The following is a 27,640-nucleotide window of genomic DNA, read 5'->3' on the forward strand; positions in this document are numbered from 1 at the left end:
AGAAACAGGTTCCTGTGTTGTTGGCATTGGTTTCAGGAAAGGAATTCAGTTTCAGATGTTTTTATTTGAAAATGAAAGCTGTGTTACCCACATTCTAGACATTCTAGACACTCATATACCCATATTTAAGCACTCTCATAGCCCAAGGAATACTTACTGTATAATATTAAAATGATGAATTATCATGCTAGGATGCATCTCTTTCTTTTCTGTTCTTTACTTTCTGTGCCTGTCACAGTCCCTTGTGCAAGAGTGACCCCTGATTGCCAACAGTATTTGGAGACACCAATGGAACTGGTGCTTGATCCAGACTAACCCCTGAGCTTTGCAAGGAACAAAGCCTCTCTGCTCTCGTGTAGGACAGTAGCCAACACAGTGCTGGGAGAATTGCTTTGGGAGCATTTCATGTGAATAATAACCTACCAGCTCCACTCTGTGTGATACTACCTACAAATTAAAACAGCTGATCACAAATTGTAATTCAACTCGCAGGTGTATTTGGTTCCCCTATGTGCAGTACAGGGCTTGAGATTAAATCAAGACTCTACAGTCTACAGTCTATTCATCAGTCAAATTCCTGTGTGGGTGTTCCTGTTTCTCCTTCTCTTGGCTCACTCGAGATCCCATTTTTGTGGCTGGTGTGCTCTGCGATGGGCTGTCTGAGATTTCGCAATAGATGTCATGATGAGGAATATGTGCATCACTGTATACATTTTTTTCTGAAGTTTCACATCCTATTGTTCTTACTCCATGCACAAGTTGTTCATTTAGGTGTTGAGGAATTCCCAGAATTCTGTCAATTTCCAGGAATAAAAATACATGACAATTTAGAGGATGTGAGAACTCAGCTCATTAAATTACGAACTGCAGTGCTTTGTATTGGACTGTGCTCAGTTATTAAGCAGCTTTTATTATCATACGGTAACATCAGTAATCTGACAGATTTGTCCAGTCTGTCAGAGTTTTGGTCATATAGCGGTCCACAGGTGGTTGCTGCAAAGCCCAAAGAATTTGGGCTTTTGTATAGTATTTATATTTTTTCCCCATGAGGGAATGACATCGGCATAATAACGATTTAGGACAGCAGTGGCCAGCTGAAGGTGTCTGTTGCTGTCCCTCCCGAACCGTCTCAATGAACTCCATTTTTGATTTCTTTAACACTTACAATCATCACTGCCGACTCAATACAAAGAAGACAAGGAGAAAAATGATCCACAAGAGACACAGACACACCCAAAGACAAACAAACACCCCATTCCCCAGGAACCAAAACCAGGTCCCCCCAAAATCATCCAACAGCACCACTCTCCTGAATCAGGCCCTTGGCACGCCTACGTCTCCTTCCACCGAGAGAAGAAAGTCCCAGACAGTCCCAAACAGCACATACCAGTGTTCTCAATATAACTAAGTCAAATAGTAAATATTATGGACACTATATTGATTTGTTTGGTATTTCTAAATATCACAACGTGTTCAAGGTTAAATTAGATCAACATGAATGGGTTAGGGTTAATTTGTGAAACTCCCTGTTGTCATAAAACCCTGTTGCGTTTGTGGGGTGGTGCGGTGGCTCTCTGGCAAGAAGGTTGCTGGTTCGTATCCTCCGGCCGGCAGAGGAATCCTACTCTGTTTGGCCCCTGAGCAAGGCCCTGAACCCCAACTGCTCCAGGGGAGCTGTATAAATGGCTGACCTGCGCTCTGACCCCAAGCTTCTCTGTGTGACTCATGGAGAGCAAGTTGGGGTATGCGATAAGACAAATTCCTCATACAAGAAATTGTATATGGCCAATAAAGTGATCTGATCTTATCTTATCTTACTCCCCCCTCTCTACCACCCACAACAAGCCCAGGTGTAACAGGACAGCCAGGTTAAGGAGATGAAGAGGGGGTGGAGTCACTGGGGGGGCCGCAATGAGACGTTCCTCACACTGCATTCGCACCAGGGAATTGGCTGCACCTGTGCACAGACCCTTCTATACAAGCTGTGCAGAGTAACAGGGGGTGACTGTTCAGACCCTCACGATTCGTTGAGGAGTGAATCTCAAGGTGAGATTTTACACAGCCAAAAACACAGTACCCGTTCAGGTTAGCGGTAAAAACACTTACTGTATCTAAGTTCTGGGTGACAGCCTTGGTTGTAGCCGTGTCAGCCACTGGTAAAATAAGAAGGCGGGACTGGGTGGACTGGCCAAACGGGTTGGACCAGGTGTGGGAGAAGGGACAGCTTCTGTGCAGGTCTGCCCTCTTTGGGGGAGATCTGGTACACCAGGGAAGGGACAGAAGAGAGCATCGAGCCTCTGTCTCCAACCACTGTCCCGAGTCCTGTGTCCTCCCTCCCACCCCACTGGCTGAGGGTTACAAACCCTCTTTCTAGCTGGAACTGCAGGACCCGAGTGAGGGCTGGGAATGGCCAGGTCGAACCCGGGGTCAAATACAACACAGCCCCTCCCCCCACACACACACCTTAAAGCGTGGACTACGTAGTTTGGCACTTTTTACATATCAGGATTTATGTACTCAGTATTTTAATTTAATTTTACGGAATTCATTTAGCTGATGGACGTCTAGGCAAACAGTGTGTAGTTGCCCTGCTTAAAGGAGGTTAGCAGACACAAGGAGGAAAAAAGGAAACCACAACAAATCCTGACAAAAACACCGGCTATTATATTTTAGCATCCCACCCCTGGAATGGTCTGTCTGGGAGCCTCTGAACCCTAAACCCTTTCCTTCAATTTTGCAGACTCATTTCCAATTTCCCTGCCTCTGTAAATAGAGTCCCCCTTTTCCTTTCTCTTTCTCTCGCCTAACTCCAAAGCTGAGCTGTTGCAGCCGTTCCTGTGTCTCTCTCTCTCCTCTCTTGGCCCTACTCCCCAACTCGCATCCTTTGCTCTTCTACTGTACCTGTAATTCTGGTCTCCTAACTGTCCCCCAAGCCCATCTACATTCTATGGGTGACACGCCCTTCTCCCGTTATGCTCCCAAGCTCTGGAACTCTCTCCCCAAGGTTTAAAAGAGTCACCTGCTCTGAACTCCTTCAAATCCAGACTCAAAACCTTCTTCTTTAGAAGAGCCTTTACTTAACTGGTTCCAATATTTACCCCTCTGCTCCTACTATACTTACTGTAGTACCACCAACTACAGTCTCCTCTGTGTATTGTAATTGTGTTTTATCTTGTGTATTCTTTTTTATTTATTGTTGTTGTCATTCTGTAAAGCGCTTTGAGAAGCCACCTTTAAAGCTGCTATATAAAATAAAGTTTATTATTATTATTAATTATTATTATTATTATTATTATTACTTGCCTCTCCTCTCAAAGAGACCAACACGTCCGTGTACCAGAGAAGGGCAAGAGAACTAGTGAGCTGCAGTTCCAGTCTCCTGCCTCTCTTAATACACCACCGTATGCGCAAAGGGAAAACATATATCGTTGCAATATGCGTAACTAACACAAACGCAGTCCACAGGACGCTACACCCAATTTGGTAACCCTATGACTCGAGGATGAACGCTGTGTTAAAATGTTATTGAGTTAATAACAGAATGCTAGCTGTCTGTACAACGACACCCAAAACGTGTTTTTAAAAAATATAAATATATCGCCCTCTTGCTCCGCGCCGGCCCTCAGTTCCAGTGAACTTGTTTATCCCTTTAATGCGACATTGAGTTTCCTAGAAAAACCGTTCCATTGTAATTGCGAACAGGGAGAAAAGCATGTACCTGTACGTGCTAGTTAGTGCGGAGCCGAGGCAGTGTAACCGAACTATCTGACGCTGGCGGAGGAGCTGTGTGATTGGTCGGTGTCTAAACCCGAAATTTGTTTTCTTCTGTTGACTCGATACTCCCCATACTACTGGCGTGCCTCCCGCGGAGCGGTGCTGCTACAGGGCGTAAGGGCTCCTTTCCGGGGTTTGACTTTTTTCCCCACACTGAAACCGTGTTTCAGGTAAATTGTCATTTGTATTAAAAACGTACATTGGTTGTTTTTGTTTAGATAAGACCTTTCCACCGTCTAAATTTAAACAAAAAGCTTATTTTGAGTAAAACTATTTTCACTTTCGATATCGTCAAACAATGTTTTTTATGATTTAGGTACTTTACGCAAATTAACGTTTGTAAAGTTTTTATTTGTTGGATTAAAATATGCACATGCGGGAGTATATGTAGTAATTTTCTTTTTTTCCTACAGTATTTATCATATTATTCGCCTTGACATCAAACGAAAGCGAAAGTTAGTCAGTGGGTGCGTCCTTTTAAGAATTTTAAAATTTGGAGTACGAAAGACGTGGAGGTTTGATCTTTGGATTATGAAATGACCTGCTGAAATCGACAACCGCAAAATGCTGCAGTTCACGCTGAAGTAGCAAAGATTTTCAGAAGACTAAACGGGTTCTGTTACCTGACCTCGCAAGACATTTGCAGCGTAGCGAGCTACTGCAACATTATTAAGTACTGTACATGTAACAAGTATCACATATGCTGTGCGGGTGATCATTTTACGTAAGTAATTTAGGTAGTTGACTCGGCCATCAAGTCTTATTTGCTGCGACGACGAATTGGCTGGCTGAGGAAACAGGCGTCGGCCGGGGGGAACCCCCTATCTTCACGAGCCCAGGGGTGTACTTCATGAGGAGCGGTCCCGGTGAAGAAGGGGCTCAAGGTGGGGTTCCCGAAAGAAGCGCAGAGGGGGGAGCTGAGCGGTGAGATGGGGAGTCTGCCAACCTCCGCAAACTTGTGTGTAAAAACACCATAAAGTAGGGCGCGGTGTCGTATTTTCATTAAACGAATGTTCTCCTTCTTAAAACCCTTCTCGGGGGGCAATGATAGAGCTACTTAAAATGGCTATTACAGAACTATATGTAGAGAATCGGAGAAGGAGGAAAAAATCTAAAAAAAGTTTGCCAATTTAATTCAGACGACAACAGGTATACCTTCCTAGTTTAGTAATATCGGAGTGAGGATGAGAGAGAATGAGCAGACAGAAGGCGAGTTGCAGCAGTAAGGAGAGGAATTTTTTGCCTTTTTGTATACAGAGGTGTATAGAAGCCCGTTTCCGCCAGGGAGTAAAAAAAAACGCGCTATGGTATCTCAGAATTGCGACTTCAAAACTCGGAATTTCGAACTTCGACTTTTATTCTCGCATTTGCGACTTCGAATTAGCCCATATTTCATTGTCTGTCCTTTTGTTATTGTAACGGATTCGGGTTCTAGGGCTTGTGCCCTCACTGCTCCCGCCCTAGTTCGTGCCTCACTGCATTGGCTCGAACCCAGGTCTTGCCTGTAGCCAGTAGATTTTTTTTTTTTAGTGCAATATAACAAATGTGTCTTGTCTACCGTAAGTGCCAATCTTTTAAAAATGTTGAGGCTAACTGGAAATAATTAATTGAAATTATGCTTTCTGGAGGGTTTTTTGTATCCCTAATCACCAGTGTGTTTAAGCTTGTGGAGCCCTGTGTTAAATAGTGTGCAAATAGTGTACGTTTGTCTGTCTTGGGATGTGCTTGAAGTAGTGGAGGGTGTTGCAGATTCACGATACTCCGCACTGAAGTGCCAGCAGTGCACTGCCTTGTGGGCTGAAACCGTGGGCTGCTTTCTTTTTCCTCTCGTTGTAATGTGGTAATGCAATATTGTGGTGCTAAATAAAATAATGGTGTTGACTTCGACACCATGCAGTCAGCAGTCTGCACACAACAGGTCAAAGGCTGCGTGGAGACACTTCCTAGTTATGGCTTCTTTTCTGCCCGCTCTCTGCATTAAGTTTCGGGGGCGGGTTGGAGCGTCTTGATTTAGGTAACATAGGCGCTGTAGTTAGCCCATGTAAAACGCCAAGGCTGTGCTACCTGCTGTAGTCGTTTTTATATGGAATGAGGAAACCTCAACATGAGAGAAAACACAGCAGCCTCACAGCCCCACAGCAGTGTGAATAGGTAGGGCATTGCCAGCACACTGGCATTGATGTTGGCCGGGTGACAGTACTGCCGCTCCCTTTTATGACATTTCAGGTTAGAAAGAATCAGCATTAACGAGTGCATTTGAAACCACGATAAAAGTCAACTGTACACAGTAACTAGTAAAAACCTCCAATTTACATCCCACAATAGATGACATTTCCAGGGATGTGCAGTGTCATGTTCTGCAATTCAGAACGAGGCAACAAAACGTCTGGTGATGTGAAGCGGCCCTGTGATGTTGTAAGCGAGCAGGCTTGTAAAAAACATCTCTTTCAATCCAATAGAAATATCGTGTCTCGATGCGTAGTTCTGGACCCTGTACAGACGGTATTTTTTTTTTTATTATGAAAATACAAAACCAGTCATAAACCAAAATCATTATACAGAAAACAAACGAAACCAATCAATGTACATCGGAGACAGAAAGTAAAGAAATTAAACCCTTCCACTTGTCCTTTGCTGCGTGGAATGTCCATCGTAGAATGTCTCTTTTAATTCGCAGTTTCAATTCGTTATGAACTCTCCAGTATATTTCCCAATCTCTTCTCTTCACATCGTCCTTGGTTTGGGCGCACCAGGCAGACCATAGAAAGTATTTTACAGTACTAATTAGCAACCATAGCACCCAATCCACCGTTGCTCTTTGCTCCGTCCCCTTCCAAGCCAACAAAACTTTCTGTACAGACGGTATAATCTGGAAGTGAGTGGAGTAGGACAACAGGGAGGAGACGACGAGGATCAGAGCAGGTTGACAAACAGGGTGGGGTGTGACAACGGTGAACTGGTGCGCGGGGGGCGTGGACATGGCAAACGAGCCCAAGGGAGTCCAGGGGGAAATCCAGAGCAAAGTCCAGGGTCCTAATCCGAGTGATCCATCCGTGACGAAAACAAGATCAAGTTAAAAACCGGAATGGGATCTGGCACAGGGACAGGGAAATAAAAACAGGATGACGAGGCCAGACGTTCTGAGCCCCAAACTCAGCTGGGTCAGGACACCGATAGGAGGCCTATGCCCTCAAGCCGTGGAGGTAGGGCGTCTGTCTTCCAATGCAGAGTTACAAGTAGCGAGAGCGCCCGGTTTAAATAAGGAGGGGCAGGATTGGGGGCAGGTGCACGGAATCTGCAAAATGTGAAAGAGCCGGAGCGCCCTTAAGAGGAGGGATTACGATCGTGACATATTGCTTTCAACTTCGAAACGGTTTTGCCACGTTGGAACATTTCTGCAGTGAAATGTCTGCTGCACAACCTGTACTTATTCACACGTACATCACATTACATTAGTCATTATAGTGACTAGTGAGCAGGAAGGGCGGCTTCACGCCGCAACTCGTACGAACTCTATCGAACTCTTGAGACCAGAGGTTTGCGACAACATGGTGACTTGCAGTACTTTTGCTTAGTTTGCGATTTTGAGCTTAATTCAAAATTTGTAGAAATTTCCTATAACTTCAATGAATTTATTTTTTTACCATGATTTCATAACTTGTCTGAGAAATTGGGATTGCAGTTCCCTTTTAAATTTTTTTTTCGTTAATTGGCTCCTGGAAGAATTGGTCCTGGTGTGAGAATTGGTCGGGGTGGTGCAGTGGTACTGTGGCTAAGGATCTGTGCCTGTGGCTGGAAGAGGGATCCTACTCTGTTGGGCCCCTGAGCAAGGCCCTTAACCCCAACTGCTCCAGGGGTGCCATATAAATGGCTGACCCTGCGCACTGACCCCAAGCTACTTTCCCTGTCTGTGTCTCGTGGAGAGCAAGTTGGGGTATGCGAAAAGGCAAATTCCTAATATAAGAAATTGTATACGGCCAATAAAATGATAAAGTGATAAAATTAAAAGTGAGTATATGTGCATCTGTGTTTGTGGACTGGCGTCCCATCCAGGGTGTATCCTGCCTTGTGCCTGTTGCTTGCTGGGATAGGCTCCGGCTCCCCTGTGACCCATATAAAGCAGTTAGGAAATGGGTGGGAGAAAAGTGAGTAGCGATCCAGTCAAGTGCCTCCTTGGTGCCAACCCATGTCAATGCACCTCAGTGAAGCACATTTTCCTGATGAGAAGCACGCACACCCCTGTTGGACTCGCATTGTCCTTTGAATTACCACCAGTCACGAAGAGAGAGCCAGCCCAACAATTCTGATGAGTCTTCAGTGTTTTACGTTTAGCAACTAATACGAACATGATTTGCACTAACAAACAATAAGTCTTCACATCCGTCTCGTTTCTCAAATTAATCATTTTGTCTCCTGTTAAATACACACTTTCAATGATTCAAGCAAGCATCAATACAGAACTCGAGAACCTATACATAACCAAGCTCAATTGTACTCTGAGACTCAGTCACGCTAAACATTGCTATTGTAAACTGAGCATGTAGTCAGCAATCAGTGTTAGTTGTACACAAGACAATAGTGTTTATTTTGACAGTGACAGATTTGTGACACAAATGGCACAAACAACAATGTTAGTTACAGTCAAACTTCAGTCTTGCTGGGCAAACTGATCAAATAGTGTGTTGAATACTCAATTTAGCCAGATAACATTTGTAAAAATGGCAAAAAACTAATACTACAGTACCTAACAGGAAAAGTGTCATAATTATCCAGATAATTTTGTGCAATAGTTTAAGTAATCCCATTTCATGTAAATATCTGGGAAAATATATATTTGCCTTAGCTAAAAGCGTGAGTGAATTTGAGAATTTGCCTTAGAAATAAATTTATCATCAGAGCAGGATAATTTTCTCAATGTTAAATGCAGTCCAGATATAGTTATATTCTATCTGTAGTCTTGCCCATGGGTTGAGAGTTGACATTTTTGGACTTGCTCATCAATGTCATGTTTGGTGTAAAAAAAGGTGAAGCTCATGTTAAGTGAACACTTCGGGGCACGGTATGGAATCAGGTATGTTTTGGGATTGTTTGATATTGTATGTGCAAATCCTGGACCCACTGTTTGGATAGGGGGTTATCATGAACTGTAACGCATATAAGGATATTTTGACCAAACACCTCATTCCCTCTCCTGGTGAAGCTTCAAACTGGCATGTCCAGTGAACCAAATAGATAAAGAAATGGTTTTAACTGCACTGACAATAAATGTTCCTGGCTGGCCATCTCAATCCCTAGACCTCAATCCAAATGAATGTTTCTGGTTTCTGGTTCAAGAAGTCAGTTCATAAACAGAAAAACAAAGAGTCTGAAGGACTTTGAGTAATTTAACGTGGAAGAGTCATCATCAGAAATCCCCTTTCATGAGACCAGATCCCCTTGGCACACTACAGACTACAGTCTTGTTAGTGTAATCCCTGCCAGAGGAGGATTTACCAAATGCTTACTACAGGGATGAGAATAAATGTGATCATTGTGTTCACTGGACTTGAATTATGACAGCAATGGTTTGCTTTGTGCAAAACGATTAAGATTGTAATATAATAAAGTTTTTAGAATTTCTTCAAGCAAGGCTATCTAATTCATAACTCAGTCTGTCATGTAATGTTTTTTTTTGTTTCATCAGGAGTACTAACAAATCTGGTGGTCAATATGTATAACATACTGTACATTAAAAATACAAACTAATTCTCCTTTGACGATAGTATAATATGTTCTGTACTTTATATCAGGAAGTGAAAAAATAATGTATGTTTGAGGAGCTGAACACTGAAATGTTTAATTCTTAATTTGGTCTACCTAAAAACGGATTAAATTTGTTAAATGTATAAATAAGGGGACAGTTTACACAGTTCCATTATTTAGTAGTGTGTGTATACTGTATATGGAAAATAGTACTGTTGGATGCAAATGTACATACAGTATTTGCTGGTGTTATTTTCACACTAATTTCAAGCATGCAATATTTGACTTGTGGAGAACTCTTCAGACCTGTTTATACAGCACATTTACTTAATTGTATTGTGCATATTTCTGGTTGTCCTCAATATTTACAACAATGCATTTAGCAAAAAAGTGATGGTATTGAGGGGTTGCATGGTGGCGCAGTGGTTAGAATTGCTGTCTTGCAGTGCTGGGGCCCTGGTGCTTTGTGTGTGGGGTTTGTTTGTCCTCCCCTTGTTTGTGTGGGTTTCCTTGCATAGTGCAAAGACCTGCTGGTTTGTGGGAAAACTGTTCCTGGTATGAATGTGTGCCCTGTGATGGCCAGGTGTCCTGTCCAGAGTGTGTCCTGCCATGTGCCTGTTGCTTGCTGGGATGGGCTCTGGCTCCCTGCAACCTTTTAGGGGATAAAGAGGTTAGAAAGTGGATGGTATAATTTGTGTTTAATAGTTTTTTTCGTATTACAGACATTGAAGAGTATTTCCTATAATATTTTGAACTTTTGCTGTAATTGTTATTTTATTATTCTTAAATACACTTCTTGTTTGGAAGGAATACCTATATATATTTTTTCAACAAATAAATGTTATTTTGCCCTACGTTTTGCATATAACTTACTATGTAAATATACGTTTTTTTTGTTTGTAGTTATTCTTCTGTGTTTGTTTTACCTGCTACAGGACTTCAAATGCCTTAAAGATAATCCTGTGAGCGAAACATGCTATAGTTTGTCAGAAAGGTATTAAAAGACTTAGCATTAAAAATATTGTTTCTTGTCCCACAGGAATCGCAAAGATGACTATCTGGCTTATCACTCTCCTAATGATATGTGCTTCAGGACAAGGTAACTGAATTGCTGTAATTTTTGTAGATGTAGTAATGACTTTAGTTGTGAAGCACAACCAAAGTTCATTATTGTATTGCAAGGGTTCAATTTTTTAAACAACAGTACAGTATTGGTAACATTATTGACATAAATTCTGGCTTGTGAACTGGGAGATTCCAAAGATGGGGTTGATGAGACACATTTAAAAAAATCTTTTTGTACCATAGTATTGCTCTGCAGTTACAGTAGGGGTTCACACACGTGGTTCCAGTGTAAGGTCTCAACACATGTTCGTCATTGACAGGTAAGGAAGACACTTATGCACTGCTGGGTCTCTGGAGTCAGGCTTGCATGTGGTTTGAGTTACACGTTATGATACAGAATTGAACGTAACTGGCTAAATTCATAGTGTACATGAAAGCTTCTTTTTTATTTTACAAAAAAATGTTTTAAGAGATACAGTCTCCACACTCTGAAAGCTCAGCTTATTACCACTGTAATATATATCCAGTGGTCTTAACCATTTAGTATATATTGTATTTCTCTGCACCTTGCCTTTCCACCCTGTTAGCCTATTTAACAGTAATTCCCAAGAGGGATTCTTGAAGAGCCCTTGAAAACATAGTCCAAACAATGAGAAATACTCCCGCACCACTACACCCTCATATCGCACAGTGAGAGCAATGCAATGCAAGAAGAGCAGAGGATTCTCTAGGCTGCCATCACACCTACAGGTACACTGTCCAATCAAAAGCAAATGGTGTGTAATGGGATTCACCCTACTGCTGATGGTCTTAAGAGTGCTCCAGCCATCTCTGTGCATCTGCAAGTGGAGAGCTGGATTGTGGGTGACTCCTCTAGGCTTAAGGTACAGTACATGTTGCTTTGCTCAAGTGTGTCCCCCCATCATTCCCCCTCCATGCAGTATTGCCCTTGGTTGACTTCAGGAAGCCCTGAGTCTCCGCAGTCATGAACTTCTCTAACACATGTTGCAGGCATAACAGGTTGCACAGTCTTTTTACATGTTTTCTATATAGTACCTAACCTCCAGCCATTTCCAAATATGATGTTTACCAGTACTTCAAAACTACAAGTCATATCACTGTAGTGTTTCATAGCTGTTCAGGGACGCCAAATATGTAACATTGTGGCTCTCTGAAGGCACCAGTTCTGTAGGGTTTGGGCATTTACTGAGACAATTATCAATTGTAGCAGTAAATCACAAAGTTGATTCTTTTGATGGCTTTAGAATCCAACCATGCGACATAACTCAAACAACGCACACACACAGGTACTAATACACGAGGATACATTTATTAATACATAGAATATGCATATAAACCTACCAGATCTTATCGAGAGGGTTATCAGAATACAAAAGGTATATATTCAATCAGTTACAAAGTGTTACACATATCAAGAGGACATACGTTCAGTATATCATTCATTAAGACCGTTTCGTAAATGAACTTGGTTATAACTTCTACATTAGATACTCAAAACAAGTACATAACTCTTAGGAATTAAATTGATATCAACTAGTTGGGATCACAATTGAATTCTCGAGCTGTAATGCAGTGAAGTTGAATACTCATCCAATTTCTGGGGATTCAGATCTCCTGCGGGCACAAAGAAACAGTTGCAGGCTGTTGCTGTCCAATCCGCGCTGTCTGGCTCGGTGCCAGGCTGTGCTGTGCGGCTTGCGACGGTGCGCTGCAGATGCTCACTGGCCGGCTAGTTAGTGTTGGCTTTAACTAGCAAAGTTTGTGCACAGGAGAAAAGATAACTGTGGATCCCAGCAGGTCAGGAAGAGGACCGGTTCGTTCCTGATGAAGCGCTAGTTCTGAATAGTGATTCAGCTGTCCACAGTTCTGACCTGTTCACGAGGCCTGCTGCTGGTTACTCTCTGGCAACCTCCACTCTAGACTCTTAGAACAAAGGAAAGTTCTGGCACTCGGACACACTGGCCGTTCCGTGGTTGTCCGGGCTGAGTCTCGGGATGGTCAGGAGGCGCGCTGCGAGAATGTCCTGCCCTTGGGAGCCTTCTGCTCCTGGGCCGTCCTGCCCTGGAATTCTCCTTTGAATTCCCTTTAGAACAGTCCACAGAATCCTCTCCAGAATCTTACTGAATCTCCAGAATCTGAATCTCTCAGGCTCTCTGTGTTGCCTGTTTTTACCTGGAGGAACTTCAGCTCATTCATTGGCTGAAAGTTCCATGGGCATCAGAGTCCCACGTGGGTTACTCAGCCCTACCAGTCCCTGATTGGTTGATCAAGGTGAGATATGAGTCACTTAGTCCTGACACTTAGTAATGCAGTCCAGATGTCCATCTGGCACTCCCTAGACAGATAGGCGCCAATGGATGACCATTGATCATGATAGCCAGACTTAGCTAAGTGCATCCCCCTTTGGGAGCTGTCCTAGGACCTTAAATCACCCTGCACTAATGGTCTCTCTGTGGCTGCACCACAGAGATGAACAGAGAAATGGGGCCTCATTTGGGAAGCTCAGAAACACTTAATTCTGCCTTATTATTAAGCCTCGCCGCTACATCACTTACTAATTAAGGTAATGGCAGTTTGTGATGGTATATATCAGGTGTAGGAAACTCTGAACCTTATTGACTTGATTGAATCAATCAAGTGGGTAAGAAGTCCAATCAGCTGTGCCTTCCAAGCCTTATTCGGGTGCTGCCTGAAAGGTGCCTGCAGTAACCTGGTGCTCAAGGACCAGGGGTGCCCTCCCCTGGATGTACTCTTGTATGGATGTTCTCTTGATTTCTGTCCGGCTTGACATTTGCTCCTCCTCTTCCCAACAGACATCACGCTGCAGACAGAATCCGAGGTCCTGGGAACTCTGTTGGGGAAGGTGACTTTGGGATGCCAGATACTGGGAGGAAAGAGCGCGATGAGCTCCACTGTGAGCTGGCAAAAAGATGGGCAGCTTATATACACCCAACTGGGCAACAAGGGCACAGCACACAGCGGGTATGAGGGCCGCGCTAGTGTTGACAGCACGAAGCTAGCCTCGGGAGACATTTCCCTGATTCTTTCTAATGCCACCATTACCGACAAAGGGACGTACACCTGCCAGTTCGAGTCTGCCAAGAAGAATATGGAGCTCAAGCTCGGACGTGAGTTCCCTTGTGTCCGCAATGCCGATTCTGTCCCGTGGTCCTCCGCGCAGTTCTGTAGTGAGCCGTGCCCATTTCCGGCACAGCTGCACGCTTCCTTGTCTTCGTCTTCACCCCCTGCTCCTGCTTCTCCCCTATCCATGTCTTCATCTTTGTTTTCTGCCCTGCCAACCTCTCATCCTTCCTCTCTTCTTCGCTCTCTTCTCTATCATCTTACTTCTGATTCCCCCCCCCCCCCCCCACACACACCCCCCCACCCCTTCTCCTGACGTCTCTCCCCAGTTTGGCAGTAAGAGTTGCTCTGGGATTTGGCTCGCTGCTGCAACTGCTGTACTGAACGGGGAGAATAAAGCCCTGGTACGCCCACTTGCCAAAGCCATTCACATTTTAATTGGCTGCCAGCTCCTGTGCCTGGCAGGGCAGTGGGCACCAGTTGGAGGACAGGCATATCTCACACTGTTACTACAAGTCACGGGAACTGTATTTTTCTCAAGTTAAGGCTGAATAATGTTTTCCCCTGTCCCCTGTGGCACTGACAATTGCTGCGCAGGTCACAGTCACAGTCAGCGATTGACATGATCCCAGCTCATGACATCTGGGCCTCACAGATCTCATCGGTGCTTTGAAAACATGTTTATCGCTTGAGCCATTCATTAACTTCTTTTTTCTCCCTCCTAGATTTGGGATCCCGACCTGTGTTTGTCATGAAGAAGATTTCCTCGCCCCGCTCGCTGACTCTGTCCTGCAATTCCGAGGGCTGGTACCCAAGGCCTACCATCAGCTGGACGGCCAGTAACGGCCAGACCCTGCACCCCGAGTTCCAGCAGGAGACGGGCCCACGAGGCATGCTCCAGGTCCAGAGCAAGGTCACCCTGACCGCTGAGGAGGGGCTGAAAGTCAGCTGCAGAATGAACAACCCAACACTTGGCGCCGAGACCCAAGAGACCCTCAAGATCTCTGGTGAGCCCGTGTATCCCATCTGCAGAGGTTCACCTCGTGAGACAGGCCTTTCAGAGTGGTTTTACACTTGCCAAGCTTTGTGAGAAATGCACCAAGATTCACAGCACCAGTAACCCTCAGAGCTCCAACTGCCAGCCCAGTTTTATACCAGCAGTCTCTGGGAGATCTCCACTGTGAGTCTTCCAGGACAAAAGGTTACAGGGGGTTAAGTGGGATGCATTATTGACTTTCTGTGGATTGTGCTGCTAGGTTATCACTGGATTTGGGCACTTCTTCACCCAGTTTGACTACTTGACCAGAAATGGCAAGTTAATATTGAGCATTCAGCATTGACGCCTATCCATCATGTTCCAATATTTAGTCATTGAGAGCATTCCACTAGTCCCCCAGCTACTGTATGTGCTTTCCCATGCCTCCCAGTGTGCTTTGTCATGCCAATAGAGATCAAGCTGCAGCTGTATCACAGGTCCTTGCAGAGTTTTTCATTCTATGTTAACTTCTGGTCATGCAGTTCCCCGCCTCAGATGATATGTTTGTGTTCATACACTCACTAGAGGGGAGAGATTCCCAGCTCTTCCTGGGCCTTATCTACATTTACAGTTCATGCCTCAGACTTTTCATTAGTCCTCAGGTATCCTTGTCACCCTGGATTATTCACCTCATCGCCTGAACCTCAGTTCTTGGGTTGTGCAGCTTTTTGATTTCCTTTCTCACAGTTGATAATATTATCTTTTGCAGGCCCAGCTCCCCTGCATGATTAATTCAGCCTCTGATCAAACGTTCTGTGAGAAACCCAGTTAGCCAGCATTCTTGAAGCTTAGATCACTTCCTCACTCTCAGCTTTCGTTTTCCCTCCTCGTGCTGCTCTCTGCTCTCGGTTCCTCTTTGAGTCGCATTAATAAGTTTGTTAACCCTTTCGTTCCAACGTGGCCCCTCTTAGATCTTCCACCATCCTATTTATATTCCCTTATCCTTCAAGAAACACCTCCAAAAGTGCAGGCCTCCTGGAGCTCTTCCTGTGAAGCTGAGGTATGCATCCCAACGGAGCATTATTTCTTTACTGAGACGTACACTTTTAATAAAGTTATAATGAAAGCCACCCCACATAACACCTCAAGCCTATCTCTAATTCCACAAAACACAAAGACGTTTAGCACATGTCCTAAATCCTGTTTCTGTGTCAAAGATTACGTACAGTACATTACATACAAACAACATATATTATGTGGTATCAATCGCAAGAGCCAGTAGATCTCAGTCCTGCAGTGAAACTTGGCTGCGATTGAGGTCATGATAAACACAGCCAAGAGAGAACACATGGAGGGGCCTCAAATGAACCTGCAGAGAGCCTGGTTTCTATGAATAACTTTTTTTAAGAGCACGTCTCAAGGTCTTGTGAAGAACATGGGCTCAGTCTGTCCTTCAGATTTGTCAGTACAGTATTTGCCCAGTTTAAATAAAGGTTTGTGTTATTAAACAGTGATTTAGATAAGAAAGAGCGCTTTAAACCATTAGAGCAGGAAGCTAGATAAGTATACAGGCTGCGAAAGGGAGAAGTCAAGTTTAATTCCACACTGTAGGGTAAGAAGTGAAATTCATCCAGCACGCTGTTGAGCCTCCTTCACTGTGAACTGTGCTCTGTATTCATTCCTACTTCTTTGAAGTGCGATCAGCATAACTCACCACTAGGTAGAACTGTTCTCCTGCAAGATTAGAGTAGATTTTTATCAACTGAAAAAAGAGGAGTAGGAATCTGTGCCTCCTTGTGCATGAATATACATTTCACAGTTCCAAAAATGACATTTGGTAACTTTTTTTCTTATGTTTTGCTTTAATGCATTTTGTATGATTAATATTTATCTCATTCCATTTCTGTGCATGCCATATCAGAACCATCAGCTAGCTATAGCAATACAACTTCACCGTATAACTGCAACAACTACGACAGCTGAAAAACAAGAGGCTCAGAATGAAGCAGGCACAAACAACACATTAGTGTCTGGCAGTGTTCATCTTGCATGGCTCTACAGGACTGATCACATCTGAAATACAGAGAAGTCAGCTTTTTTCAGGAGTCCTGTTATTCCAAAGCCATAAAAAAGTGAAGAAAACAAGAGAATAGGACACTTTTTCTTACAAAAAAAATAGGGCTAATTTCATGACCAAAGCTCTGGGCCTCTTCTGCCCTGAAAGCTTCCCAATAAAATACAATAGAAAGAGAAATGATTAGGAAGAACTAAACACATGACGAATTGAAAAAACACTTCTGACATAATGCCACTGATTTAAAGGGATTCATTCCATGTGTGGTTGCATGAAAAACAAATGCTCATTACCTAGACTATTCTGAAACCAGCTACAGGCCAATTCAAGACCCTTATGTTTTTCAATTATAGTGAAACTGAAGATAAATAGCTGGTACACGCAGCCCAGTTACAATACAATCCCATTAAGCCAAATAATACCTGGTGTTTTTATCCACTAGCTACAGGTATTGGAGTTCATATTAATGATCCTCAGACAATCAAAGCACAGTGTTGTACATTACTATATTGCCAGTTTATGTTGTAATTTGCAGGCAGTCTGCAAAAGATGCTGCCCTTGAGTTGAGTAGGCAATACACAATCAGTAGCTGTAATAACAGAGTCAAATCATCCTTTGTTCACTAGGTGAGTTTCCTCCAGATGTCTCTCCCTGGCTCATCGCGTTTTGGGTGGTTTTCTTCCTCATTGTGATTGCTGCTGCGGTGGCCTTCTACTTTTTCAAGAAGAAGAGAGATGCAATTAAAGGTGAGATTCCCCCTCTTCTTCATCAGCCACGACTTGGTGTTTCTCTTCATCATCATAGTTAGAGTATCATCTAATCATTGCATTGTTGGAATCCTGAAAATGTCTTTCCTCCTTGCTACACGTTGTAACGCTGTATTTTTGTTCTCTTTATCTTTTCAGAGAAAGAAAGACAGGCCAAAGAAGCTGGTAAATGCATCATACTTGTATAACTACTACAGATTTGTGACTTTTCAACCTTTCTCTTCTACACATGTTCAGAAAGCTACATGAAACAGAACATAGTCCACAACAGTATTACAGCTGTCCAGTAAAACCTGGTCAGGATAGCCCGGTTTCTTAGGGAAGAGGGTATCTCCTTGTTTTGAATTCTGATTCCTCCTCAGTTGTTGAGTTAAACCCTTCATTGAACCAATAAGTTTCTAAATAATAATTTTTACTTGTTTTTAGCACAGAAACTGTTGGAGATTTTAAATTACCTATATGAAATCCACAAATTCCTTTACAGCTTCATAATATATGAAAACGGAATGTGAGACCCTAGAAATGGTCTTTGCCACCTCATTCACCCTTGAGATTTAAGGTAGCATAGGAAATTCATAATTGTGGCTGAATTCGCCTCAGGAATCCAGGTGACATGACAGATGTAACTGGTGTTTGTGCCTCTTAAAACTATCAGTATTGTTTCTAATTTCTTCCTTTAAAATGTTTGATACCTACCAAATGTATTCAAATCTTTTTAGTCTTTTAAGTGCCAGATTAGGTCAAATATATTCTTGAAAGAGCTTTTTTTTCGGGGCAGTGTTCAGAACTGTTATCCTCAGAGATCAACCATCTTTGGACATGTTGAATAACATCTGTGCACTTCCTCCACATTTTCCACACCAAATAAATTGTTACTGCAGCTTCTACCTAAGCCTGCTTGTATTAGACATCATATAACATGATTATTGTTATATTATATAGAGTTGACTTATAAAGTGAAAATAAGCTACAGTGAAGCAATTGAGTTGTTTACAAAACTGAAAGAAGGTGAAAGCTCCAGTGCACTAAACATATCCCTTTTTTCTTCCAGAGCGACAGCCTCTTCTTGAGCACTCAGGTAATATGTTCATTATTATTCTATTAACGAGAAATTATTTTACAGCTCATCAGGAGCTATATTTTGTGTTAGCTCAGGATGGTTTGCTGTTTAGCAAGTCATTGTCACCAATCCTGCTATATAGCACGGTAACACTCAGTAACGGAGCAGTTTTCAGCAGCTGCTGTTTGGCAGGACGTATATCCATGGTGACATCGAAGGGTTTCACTTCTCAAAACACAGACCATTCTGTGTAAAGTGATACAGACTCTTGCAGCTCTATCAATGTAATGAATTGCATACTGCAGGAGCTAATATAGTGGAAGCAATGGTAGAAAATCCCTCCATTGTGTTTTTCTTAATCGGCCACCTCCTGACAAGGGTCCCAGTAACCTGAAGCCTGTTCTGGAGGCACAGGTTGCAAGGTGGGGTCTAGGGAGCACAGGGCTTCCCACTCCCCTCACAGGGCCATTGTAAAAGGGACAGTGTAGAATAGCCAGTTAGACCTGGATGGCACGTTTCTGAGAAGTGGGAAGAACCGGGAGATTGTGCAGACTCCAGGCAGTTGGGCACCCATGGCCAGGCAGAAACCCAGAACCAGAAGCTGGGCTGACCGCCGCACCACCACAAAAGATCTGTGAAGTGCACAGCAGGCACCTGAACAGCAGATCCAGTCCGAAATGGAAGCCTTTGAGTAAGCGGTGAGACCTGGTATTGGCTGGAGTCTTGTTCTTCCACGCGGAGTGAAGGGATGTAACAGGAGGACAGACACAGGACAGTATGAGATAGAGACGACTGTAGCCTACAAGCTGTAGTGTAGGTCACTGTTTGTATGTCTAAGGGACCTCATGTTGGCACAGAAGAGGGCAGGCACATTTAGGCTCCTTCTAATTGCACTCTTTTGTTCTCCTGGTTAGGTCTGAGTTTCCTTAACGGGTAGGGCCTGACTCGGGCTTCAGTGTTGCCCAGTCTGAGCAAGACAAGGGCGAATAATTCAATTGCATGTGTCAAAATAAATTACCAAGCTTGCTCTTGGCACTTTTATTTCATTTGAAATTCGTCATCCGGTCTGTGATCCTGTGAATTCTGTGGGCAGAAACCACTTCCTCAGCACTGTTGGCCATGACTCGATCACAAACCTGCTTGCTTGCAAAACAGAGATGAACTTCAGCAGCACCCAACATGATTCACTCATCACTCTTGCCTTCGTTTCTTTTGCTTTCATTTCACAGAGACAGACAAGAAGAATGTCAAGGAAGGTATGTGCGACCCTTTTCTAGAAATTTGGATTCCACGTTTGTTGTTTTATAAAATATCCACTCGATCTGGAATCTGCAGTTATTTTAAGACTTGGTTACAAAAGTGAGGAGACTGTGTTATCCACTTAAACGTAGAGGCTTTAATTCTTCGTATAGCTGATTTTTATTGAGAAGGCACCTGGCAGAAGGCACATTCCCTTCATGCACTTATCTGGTTTGCAAAGTGGATGGAGGGAATAATGAAACTCTGAGCCCAACTTCAAAACACTGTGCTTCCCTCGAGCTGCCCCACCGTAAGGTGACAGAAGACATGTCCTTCACAACACACAACACATAACATATCACAATACCAAGCACCAGCAAGGGGCACCTTCGTTGGCTGCTGCAAACTAACTTTTGGTAGTTCGTTTCGAACTGATCCAGGAGTCTCATTCGGCCGTTTCTGGAAGTGAGCCAGACTGGCGACTTTCAACAGTGTGACTGGGTAGCCTGTCCCCCAGTGCCACACCCCTTTGTGTAAAGAAATGATTCAGGTTCATGATTCACTGTTTATTCTGATGAAGTCCACTGGGTTGACTTTTTACCTATGAAGATTCTGAATACAAATGCTTCACAGGTTGAGTTTGACTGATCCCAACCCAGATACAGAGAGAAAGTTTTTACGAGTTTAGCAGTTCAAAAAGACGAATTAAACATTAATTGAATAACATGGAAGAACACCATTGTATAGATAACATTATTTTAAACTGCTGTGTCATGTACAAAGAGTGACTGTTTAGGTAGTTGTCATATGACTATATACAGCCTTTTTAATAGCTGAGGGCTAACAAGGGATATCACTATCCTTGTCGTTCGTGTTACATGTTTTTTTTTTCTTTTCAGACTATGAGAAGCTGAAGAAGGAGCTTTGTAAGTACATGCAAATACCTTACTGAGTGCTTTAAGGTCTTTCTTTCAGTATAATACTAAGTTTAAGTCTTGCATTTTCCTGTTGAAACCTTGAGGTTAGTTGCAGATAGCAAACCCTTCTGTATCTTTGGAGCCGTTGGGACGGTTATCCTTTCCTGGAACGTATTTAAGAAGCAGCCATCAGGAAGTCCGTGCAGTTTTTGTCTTGGATGTGGAGGATTTTGACTAGATAACCTCCATATTTACTCGCATGCTGTATGCAGAGGACTGAAAATAAGGCTCCTGCTGTAGCTGAATTTTAGGATTTTAGACAACAGACTTTCGTTAAAGCAGCAGCAGGTGCTGCTTATCTCACTCATGTTTTTTTTTTTAATAATCGTATTAAAGGCAGAAAATGTTCTGTTGAAGCTCTCTCGCAGAGCCCGACACTGAGTCTGTCTCAAAGCTGTTAAGGCGAATAACATGTGCCTGTACAGACATGTTGCTATTGTGTGTCATCAGTGCAAATCATACAAGACATGACAGGTTGTAGAAATCTGACGTTCATCAAAGTGCTCATGAGGCTCTAGTGCCATCCCAGCAGTTTGATTTGGAATATGGAAAGGTCCCAACAACGTGGTCATTAAAGACTCTGGGGCAGTGTTTAAAAGAGTAGGGATGTTAATCCCAGAGTCTGGGCTAAATTCCTCTCTGGGCACGTACAATCTGTCCTCCCTCAAGTTTAATTGGGGAAGTGATCTCTCACTCCTCCACCTGACGTACTGCGCAGTGGGGCTGTTGGGACAGAATGACAGCCCTCTGTCACCCAGGTGGGTAGGATGAAGTTTGTCCCCTCCTGTGTGTGAAGCGATAGAAAAGCGAACGCGATTCTCAGGTGTATTGCAAAAGATGTGGAATTCTAGTCCAATTTGTGATTATGACATTGTGATAATATTCTAAGCTGTGTTCTATTAAAAAATGATATTACAACCTAACAAAGAGTTCAAAATAGAGCATTAAGAATAATTCCTGTTGTCAGGGGATTGTCATATATGGACAGGTTGAGGGAGTTCAGTCTCGTGTATGGAGATATTTTCACATATGTTAAAGTGAATCACTCATAGTCACATATTTATTTTGCAGCTGATGCTCGACTCGTCAACGATTCAGGTAATTTGCAAGTCAAAGCTTTGAGGTCTGCTGGTATTGTGCTCCTGCCAACAGCGAGCAACACGCCTGTGTTGTCAACATGGTGTATTTGTTTTCAGCAGTGAACTGAACGCTTTAAGACGAAATGTTGTTTTGCTTTTTCCTGATCTTTATGTGAGAAAAACTGATGTGTTTAGAAGGGTTTAGGATTGTCCTGGAAGTTGGCTGGCAGATGGAACAACCAGGAGAAATAGATGAAGCCCACATGACCTAGAATAAGAAATGCACTTTCTGCTGTGAGGGCTTTTAAAATCCTTGTGATCAAACCCATTTTTTAATAATTTGGCTATTAAAAGTGGTATTTATTGCAGTAACTTTGTTCCAATAGCACTTAAAACGCATGGCGTGGTACTACTAAAAACACTATTTTTTATTCAGCAATATGGATGGTAGGATCTGTTTGAATTTCCATTAAAATCCCAAAATATGAATATCAGTATTTTTACCATGCATAATTAATTACATTATTATGGTTTTAATTTTCTGATGAAAATTTAGGATGATGCACTCATAAGATTGCAGTTTTTGGTCACCAACTTCAGATACAGTTTTAACGTTTTTCCCTCTTTCTTTTATACAGAGTGGAAGCGCATTCAGAGCAAAAAAGTTGGTAAGCTGGCCGTGATTCACTTCCAAATACACTCCTTAGTCCCAGCCATATCTCTTCTCCTCTCTAGAGTCTTTAAAAGGAATGGATGTATTTGCTAGGAGTCTGTGTTCCAAAGGAAATGTTCCTGAAAGATCTGAAACTGAATTGATAGGCATGTTGATTAGTGTGGGTTTTTACACCAAGAGTGTAAGCTCTCTGGTGAAGAATTCAATTGAATCACTCCAGCTAAAAACTAACAAAATCAATCATGTCCCCCAAGTCATATTGGCTGTGTTTTTGAAATCTGCTTTTGCTAGAAATTAAAGATGGAACAACAGCCACTTGCCCACTGTGTACATGTACCCAGAACATTTTCTTTTAATGAATAGTGTAGTTTTGAATGAATAATGTAGTAGGGTCTTGGGGTAAAAGCAGTGATCTTCCACCTCTGAGTAACACATGGTTTCAGTGAGTTTCACCTTTATGACACAAATTGAGGGAGAATAGGATGGGGCTGTTCACGTTTTTAAAAGAAGTATGGCCACACTATTTCCTGAAGGCTAAAATATCAGTTTCCTCCAGGGTAATAAACAGATTGTTGCTTGTTCACAGGGAATCCCATCTTCCCCTGGGAAAGATGGCAACAATAACCTCTTCCACACCCTTTGAGCAGTCACCTTGTTATAGGGTCACAACTGGGGTAGCATGTTGTGTAACCATAGCATGTTGTTATGGTAACTCATGAATCAACTGGATTAATTTTATTGGTGATAATTCTGGTGTGACTTATAGTTCTCTGACGAGAGCAGGTATGACAACAAGCACCCGCATATCCGATCATGAATTGTGTGTAGTTCCTAGCCATAACAAAATTCAGCGTCCTACCCCCCCCAACCCACATCTGTTTTTTTTCCCAGCCAATGTCTCGCTGACGAAGAACTCGGTGGGCCCCGAGTTTTCAGATGGGAACCGTTACTGGGAAGTGGACGTTGGGGACAGGAAGGAGTGGAAGGCGGGTGTGAAGAAGAAGGATGTCGCGGTCAACAAGGACACCAACACGAACGACAGCGTCTGGGCGCTGTCCTGCGGTGAGACCAGTGGGTACTGTGCCCTGCTGCCCACACCTTTCCCCATTACCCCCGCTGAGCCACCAAAGAAGCTGGGCTGCCTGCTTGACTACAAGGAGGGCCAACTGACCTTCTACGACGCGGAGAGGAAGCACCGTCTATACACCTTCGATGCCAAGTTTGAAGGCCCTGTTCAGCCTTTCTACCAGTAGTGCTGTATGGGTTGATGGGGCGCTTGAATTGAAGGCCGCTTTTCTCAAGCAGCTTCAGGGCTTTGGTGCTCGTCTGCCCAATTCAAGAAGAAATTATTTCTGCTTGCAAAGTGCCATCTTCAGGTGGCCTTGGATTACAGCTGCCCCAGATGAAGGATATTACACACTGCCTGGAATGACCACGTGAGAAAATATCCCCATTGCATCAGACACTGTCATTATCACAGTTTTACAGGACAGTTTGATGTGACCCACCAAGTTTGTCCGTCAGATACTTTAGAATCAAATTCTCCCATGTCACAAAGGGTGTGAGACCCAACTCTCAGGTTCCAAAGTCAACTGAGAGAAAAGATGCCTCACAGGCTACAACACAGGTGGGGTCAGTGGGCACATAAAACAGTTTCTGCAGTTGTGGCCGAAACACTGCTGACTATTACAAGCCAAAAGGGAATCTTAGTTACAAGACATGACGTCCAAGCCATGGGAGGATTTGAAGATGCATAGTCTAAATCTATCGAAAAATCTCCCTGCTTTCACCGTTGCCAACATTGAGCACATCATCCCAGATATACAGTCGCAGGAAAGCGTTTGCACAACTCCAAGCAATGTCAAATGTTCACATTCAAGCACATGTGTTGCTGTTGAGTAGGAAATGATTACAAAAGTGCATTACAAAACGTGTTGCGGGGGAAAAGACAAAACCAGAAAGCAGCATTTACAGTGTGTTTAATAAGGTGTAATCCCTTGCTTGACCTTTAGGAACCAGTGCAGTACTAAAAGAGTTAGTGGCCCTAGAACACTGGACCACTGGCCCATTCCTCCTCCAGCTCATTCTCTTATTACAGGGAGAGCCTGGTCTCTGTGATCTCTTCCTGATTTGCTGTTCCAGTTATTCCTGGATTCCTAAGCCTGGACCTCCTCTTAGCAAAGTGCCACCTGCTGACTGCTCAGGAAGAGCACGTCAGCTCTCCGTCTCCCACATCTCTGTGGAGATGGTGGGAGCAGCCATGCAAGCTGCCTTGTAGTCTTGTCATGGTCACTGCTGCCTTTGGGCTTTACCTTCTTTTCTTTTGAAATGCAGCAGCTGTGCTGAGAATCGGAGTCATGGAGATATTGAGAAGGGTGTAATGCATGCGTCTGTCCGTTAGACAGCTGCTGAAAGAGGACAGGAACCCAGGTGAAGTCCAGCTTTTTAAGGAAGGATTTGTGTGTTAAACTCAACCATGATCTGTAATATGGAAGGAAAACCAACAGCAGAGAGCGGAAATATAAAATAACCGGAAGGAATCAGGAAGTGAAACACCCTGAAGCTGTAAGTGAAGACCGAAGTTATATTTGAGGAAAGGCACTGCAGTCCGCCTATCGGCACAAAGCAGAACACACTGGGCCACAGTAGCTTCTTTTTGGTTTTGCTCTTTAACTGCAAAAGCAAATCAAGCACAGGCTGCTGGTGAGGAGCAAATAAAACCAACATGCATTGAAGTAGTCGATGCATGCATGTATAAACAAGGGACTCTCGATGTGAAGTGTACAAATGTTTTTGTTCACACGCATGTGCATGTGTGTAGTTTTGTTAGGGGAGCCCTGATAAGGAGCCTCTGTTCTTTGTAACTGATACCAGGACAGTGAGCACACCCCCCAGATTTCCAGTGCAGCTCTTTGTTTTGTCCTGGAATCCAGTCTGATTGATCCCTTAGCCTCCTGTACAATGGCCCTGGGGAAGTGCAGTCTTAAGAAATGCAGATGCAAACAACTATATCATATCGTGTTAAGAAATGATGCCTGCAGTAGGTTGCAGAAAGGTTTACATACATTCCTGACTACTGCACAGGACCAACACATAAATCATGACCTCAGGTGACCTCAATGATAAGATCTGATATATTCATGTAAAAGGTGTAAAACAATTTGTCACTTTTGTTAACACTCCCTTTGTTGCATTAAGAACTATGGTCCCAAATTTCAATGTAATTTGAGCATTAGTATTGAAGAGATGACACCTCTGTCTACAGCTCTATGCACAGTCAAGTGATGAAGTATAATGGCCCTCTTCTTTTTTTTTTTTAGTGAAAATATCTGTAATTCCCATTGAGAACAATGTGCAAGTGAGTACACTAGCTGAACATTTTCCTCCACCTGTATTTGAACTGTGTGCTGGGTGCTGTGGGTATGTTTCTCTCCCTGAGACGCAGTGATCTTCCCAGGCAGTGTGTAATGAGCTTTATCCTGGTCTCTTAAAAAGACTGAGTGGCTTGTAGGTCACATGCTATAGCAGGTACCATGCTAAAACTGGCAATATGCTGTGTTCAGATGCAGGACAGCAGGCATGTTGCCAAGTTGTTGGATGCAAAGTCTTCCTCTTCGCTGCATGTTTGCTTAATCATATCTCTTCTAGCATAGTGTTTCTCGACTTTTTTAGATGATTAACATTTCCCTGTAAACTTTTAAGAAAGCAATCAAGGATTTCATTACACAATAACATAAACAAACTTGTGAGCAGCATGTGTAAAATGTGAACTATTGTGAACTTTAAGAGAAGTTATCTCCAAATGATATGCTATGGCATTCTACTAAAAATATCAGCTGTGTGCATGGACATCAGGGATAAATATTGTATTGCATTCTTTGTTTTTGTATGGTGTTGTGCCACTGTTGTTGCTTCTTGTAAATCTCTACAAATTTAATGACACATTATATCACTCAATATATACAGTATACTGTATATGTGTACAGATATCAACTTGCTTATTGATGAACACGTTCATATAGGGAAAAGCTATTGTAATTGTATAGTATACCCTATATAGACTTGCAGCAGAGACTTTACATGAAGCAGTTGTAGTGGCCTTTAGGAGTTTTTTGAACCCTTTGTGTTGCACCCTATGAAGTGAATTAAAAAAAAAGTTTCTATTGTGTATATATTGTTGTAAAAAAAAGAGGGGAAAAAGATCATCCCTGTGTTTACTGGCTATGCCAGTATAAAAAGCTGTTTGTAAGATGAACAGGGGACAAACCAGGGGACATGGATTACCGTTTTAGTGTGTGACATGAATTTTATTCCTCTTCGCACTACTGCAGGTACTATTTGCTAAAATAGCAAATTTGGTTTTTTTAATGGGTTTTGCTATAAGGATCACAAGTCATATTTTTAAAGAAATATTCTAGATCTTCGTTAGAAGTTTTTTTATTGCTATAGCTGGGCCTGTGTGCAGTTCACTTTGCTTCAAAACCTTCTGGTCGAATTTCTGTTTATGTTTTCAGATTTTAAAAGATTTCTCAGTTTTACACACTGAATCATTTTGTACAATTTTGCAATAGCCAGCAACTCAAATGTGTTTTTACAATCATGTCAATCTTTCCTATAAAATTGTGGATATTACCAGCATTTAGAACATTTTCTTTGTCAGCTATGAGGTTCAAATTGTTAAAAGGAATTTTATCATTTTAATTTCTCATTTTTATGTTCATCATTTGCATCCTATCACAGTTTTCCAGTATTAAATGCTTTTAGTGGTAGAGTAGTTTTAGTGCTTTAGTTTTTTTGTACTTGTAGTTTGGAAGGGTTTCTGTACTCAGTGTTTTTCGTATTACAAAATTGAATATTTCCAGTAGATGGTTTAACAGAATTTTAACAGGTGTCTTCAGATGTTTATTTTTTATTAAAAGCTCATTAAAGAGCATCAGTACAGAGTGAAGAAGGATTGTATTACCTCTGCTGGAATTATTGTAAAAAACCTTTAAAATAAAAATCTGAATAAAATTTCATTGGTCGTCATTGGCCTTATATTAGGGGTTCCTAAACCTGCTTCTGAGAATGCCCAGTGTCGCCTAGTGTTTGTTCCATCTGGCCTTTATTCAG

General features: G+C 42.7%; 1 protein-coding gene across 2 annotated transcripts; it reads left to right on the forward strand.

The window, feature by feature from the left end:
* Window positions 1-3,835: 3,835 nt before the first annotated feature.
* Window positions 3,836-27,541, forward strand: LOC148839263 (butyrophilin subfamily 1 member A1-like). Of its 2 annotated transcripts, none has more exons than XM_088930911.1 (12): window positions 3,836-3,944; window positions 10,556-10,615; window positions 13,416-13,730; window positions 14,409-14,690; window positions 17,360-17,479; window positions 17,639-17,665; window positions 18,552-18,578; window positions 19,790-19,816; window positions 20,699-20,725; window positions 21,848-21,874; window positions 22,494-22,523; window positions 23,420-27,541. In XM_088930911.1, exons 2-12 carry the CDS (start codon window positions 10,567-10,569, stop codon window positions 23,779-23,781), a joined length of 1,293 nt encoding a protein of 430 aa, XP_088787037.1. In that variant the 5' UTR covers window positions 3,836-3,944; window positions 10,556-10,566; the 3' UTR covers window positions 23,782-27,541. The 2 variants fall into 2 exon arrangements, with proteins under 2 accessions (XP_088787037.1, XP_088787028.1); XM_088930902.1 differs by lacking the exon at window positions 3,836-3,944 and adding an exon at window positions 4,468-4,658.
* Window positions 27,542-27,640: the final 99 nt, after the last annotated feature.

The sequence above is a fragment of the Atractosteus spatula genome, chromosome 2 (genome assembly GCF_055471065.1).
Source record: "Atractosteus spatula isolate fAtrSpa1 chromosome 2, fAtrSpa1.hap1, whole genome shotgun sequence".
Lineage (NCBI taxonomy): Eukaryota > Metazoa > Chordata > Actinopteri > Semionotiformes > Lepisosteidae > Atractosteus > Atractosteus spatula.

Coding starts and splice junctions, on each gene's coding strand:
- LOC148839263 (XM_088930902.1), top strand. CDS start 4,625: ATGAGGAGCGGTCCCGGTGAAGAAGGGGCTCAAG. Junction 17,480..17,638: donor GAAGAGAGATGCAATTAAAG/GTGAGATTCCCC, acceptor TTATCTTTTCAG/AGAAAGAAAGACAGGCCAAA. Junction 17,666..18,551: donor AAGACAGGCCAAAGAAGCTG/GTAAATGCATCA, acceptor TTTTTCTTCCAG/AGCGACAGCCTCTTCTTGAG.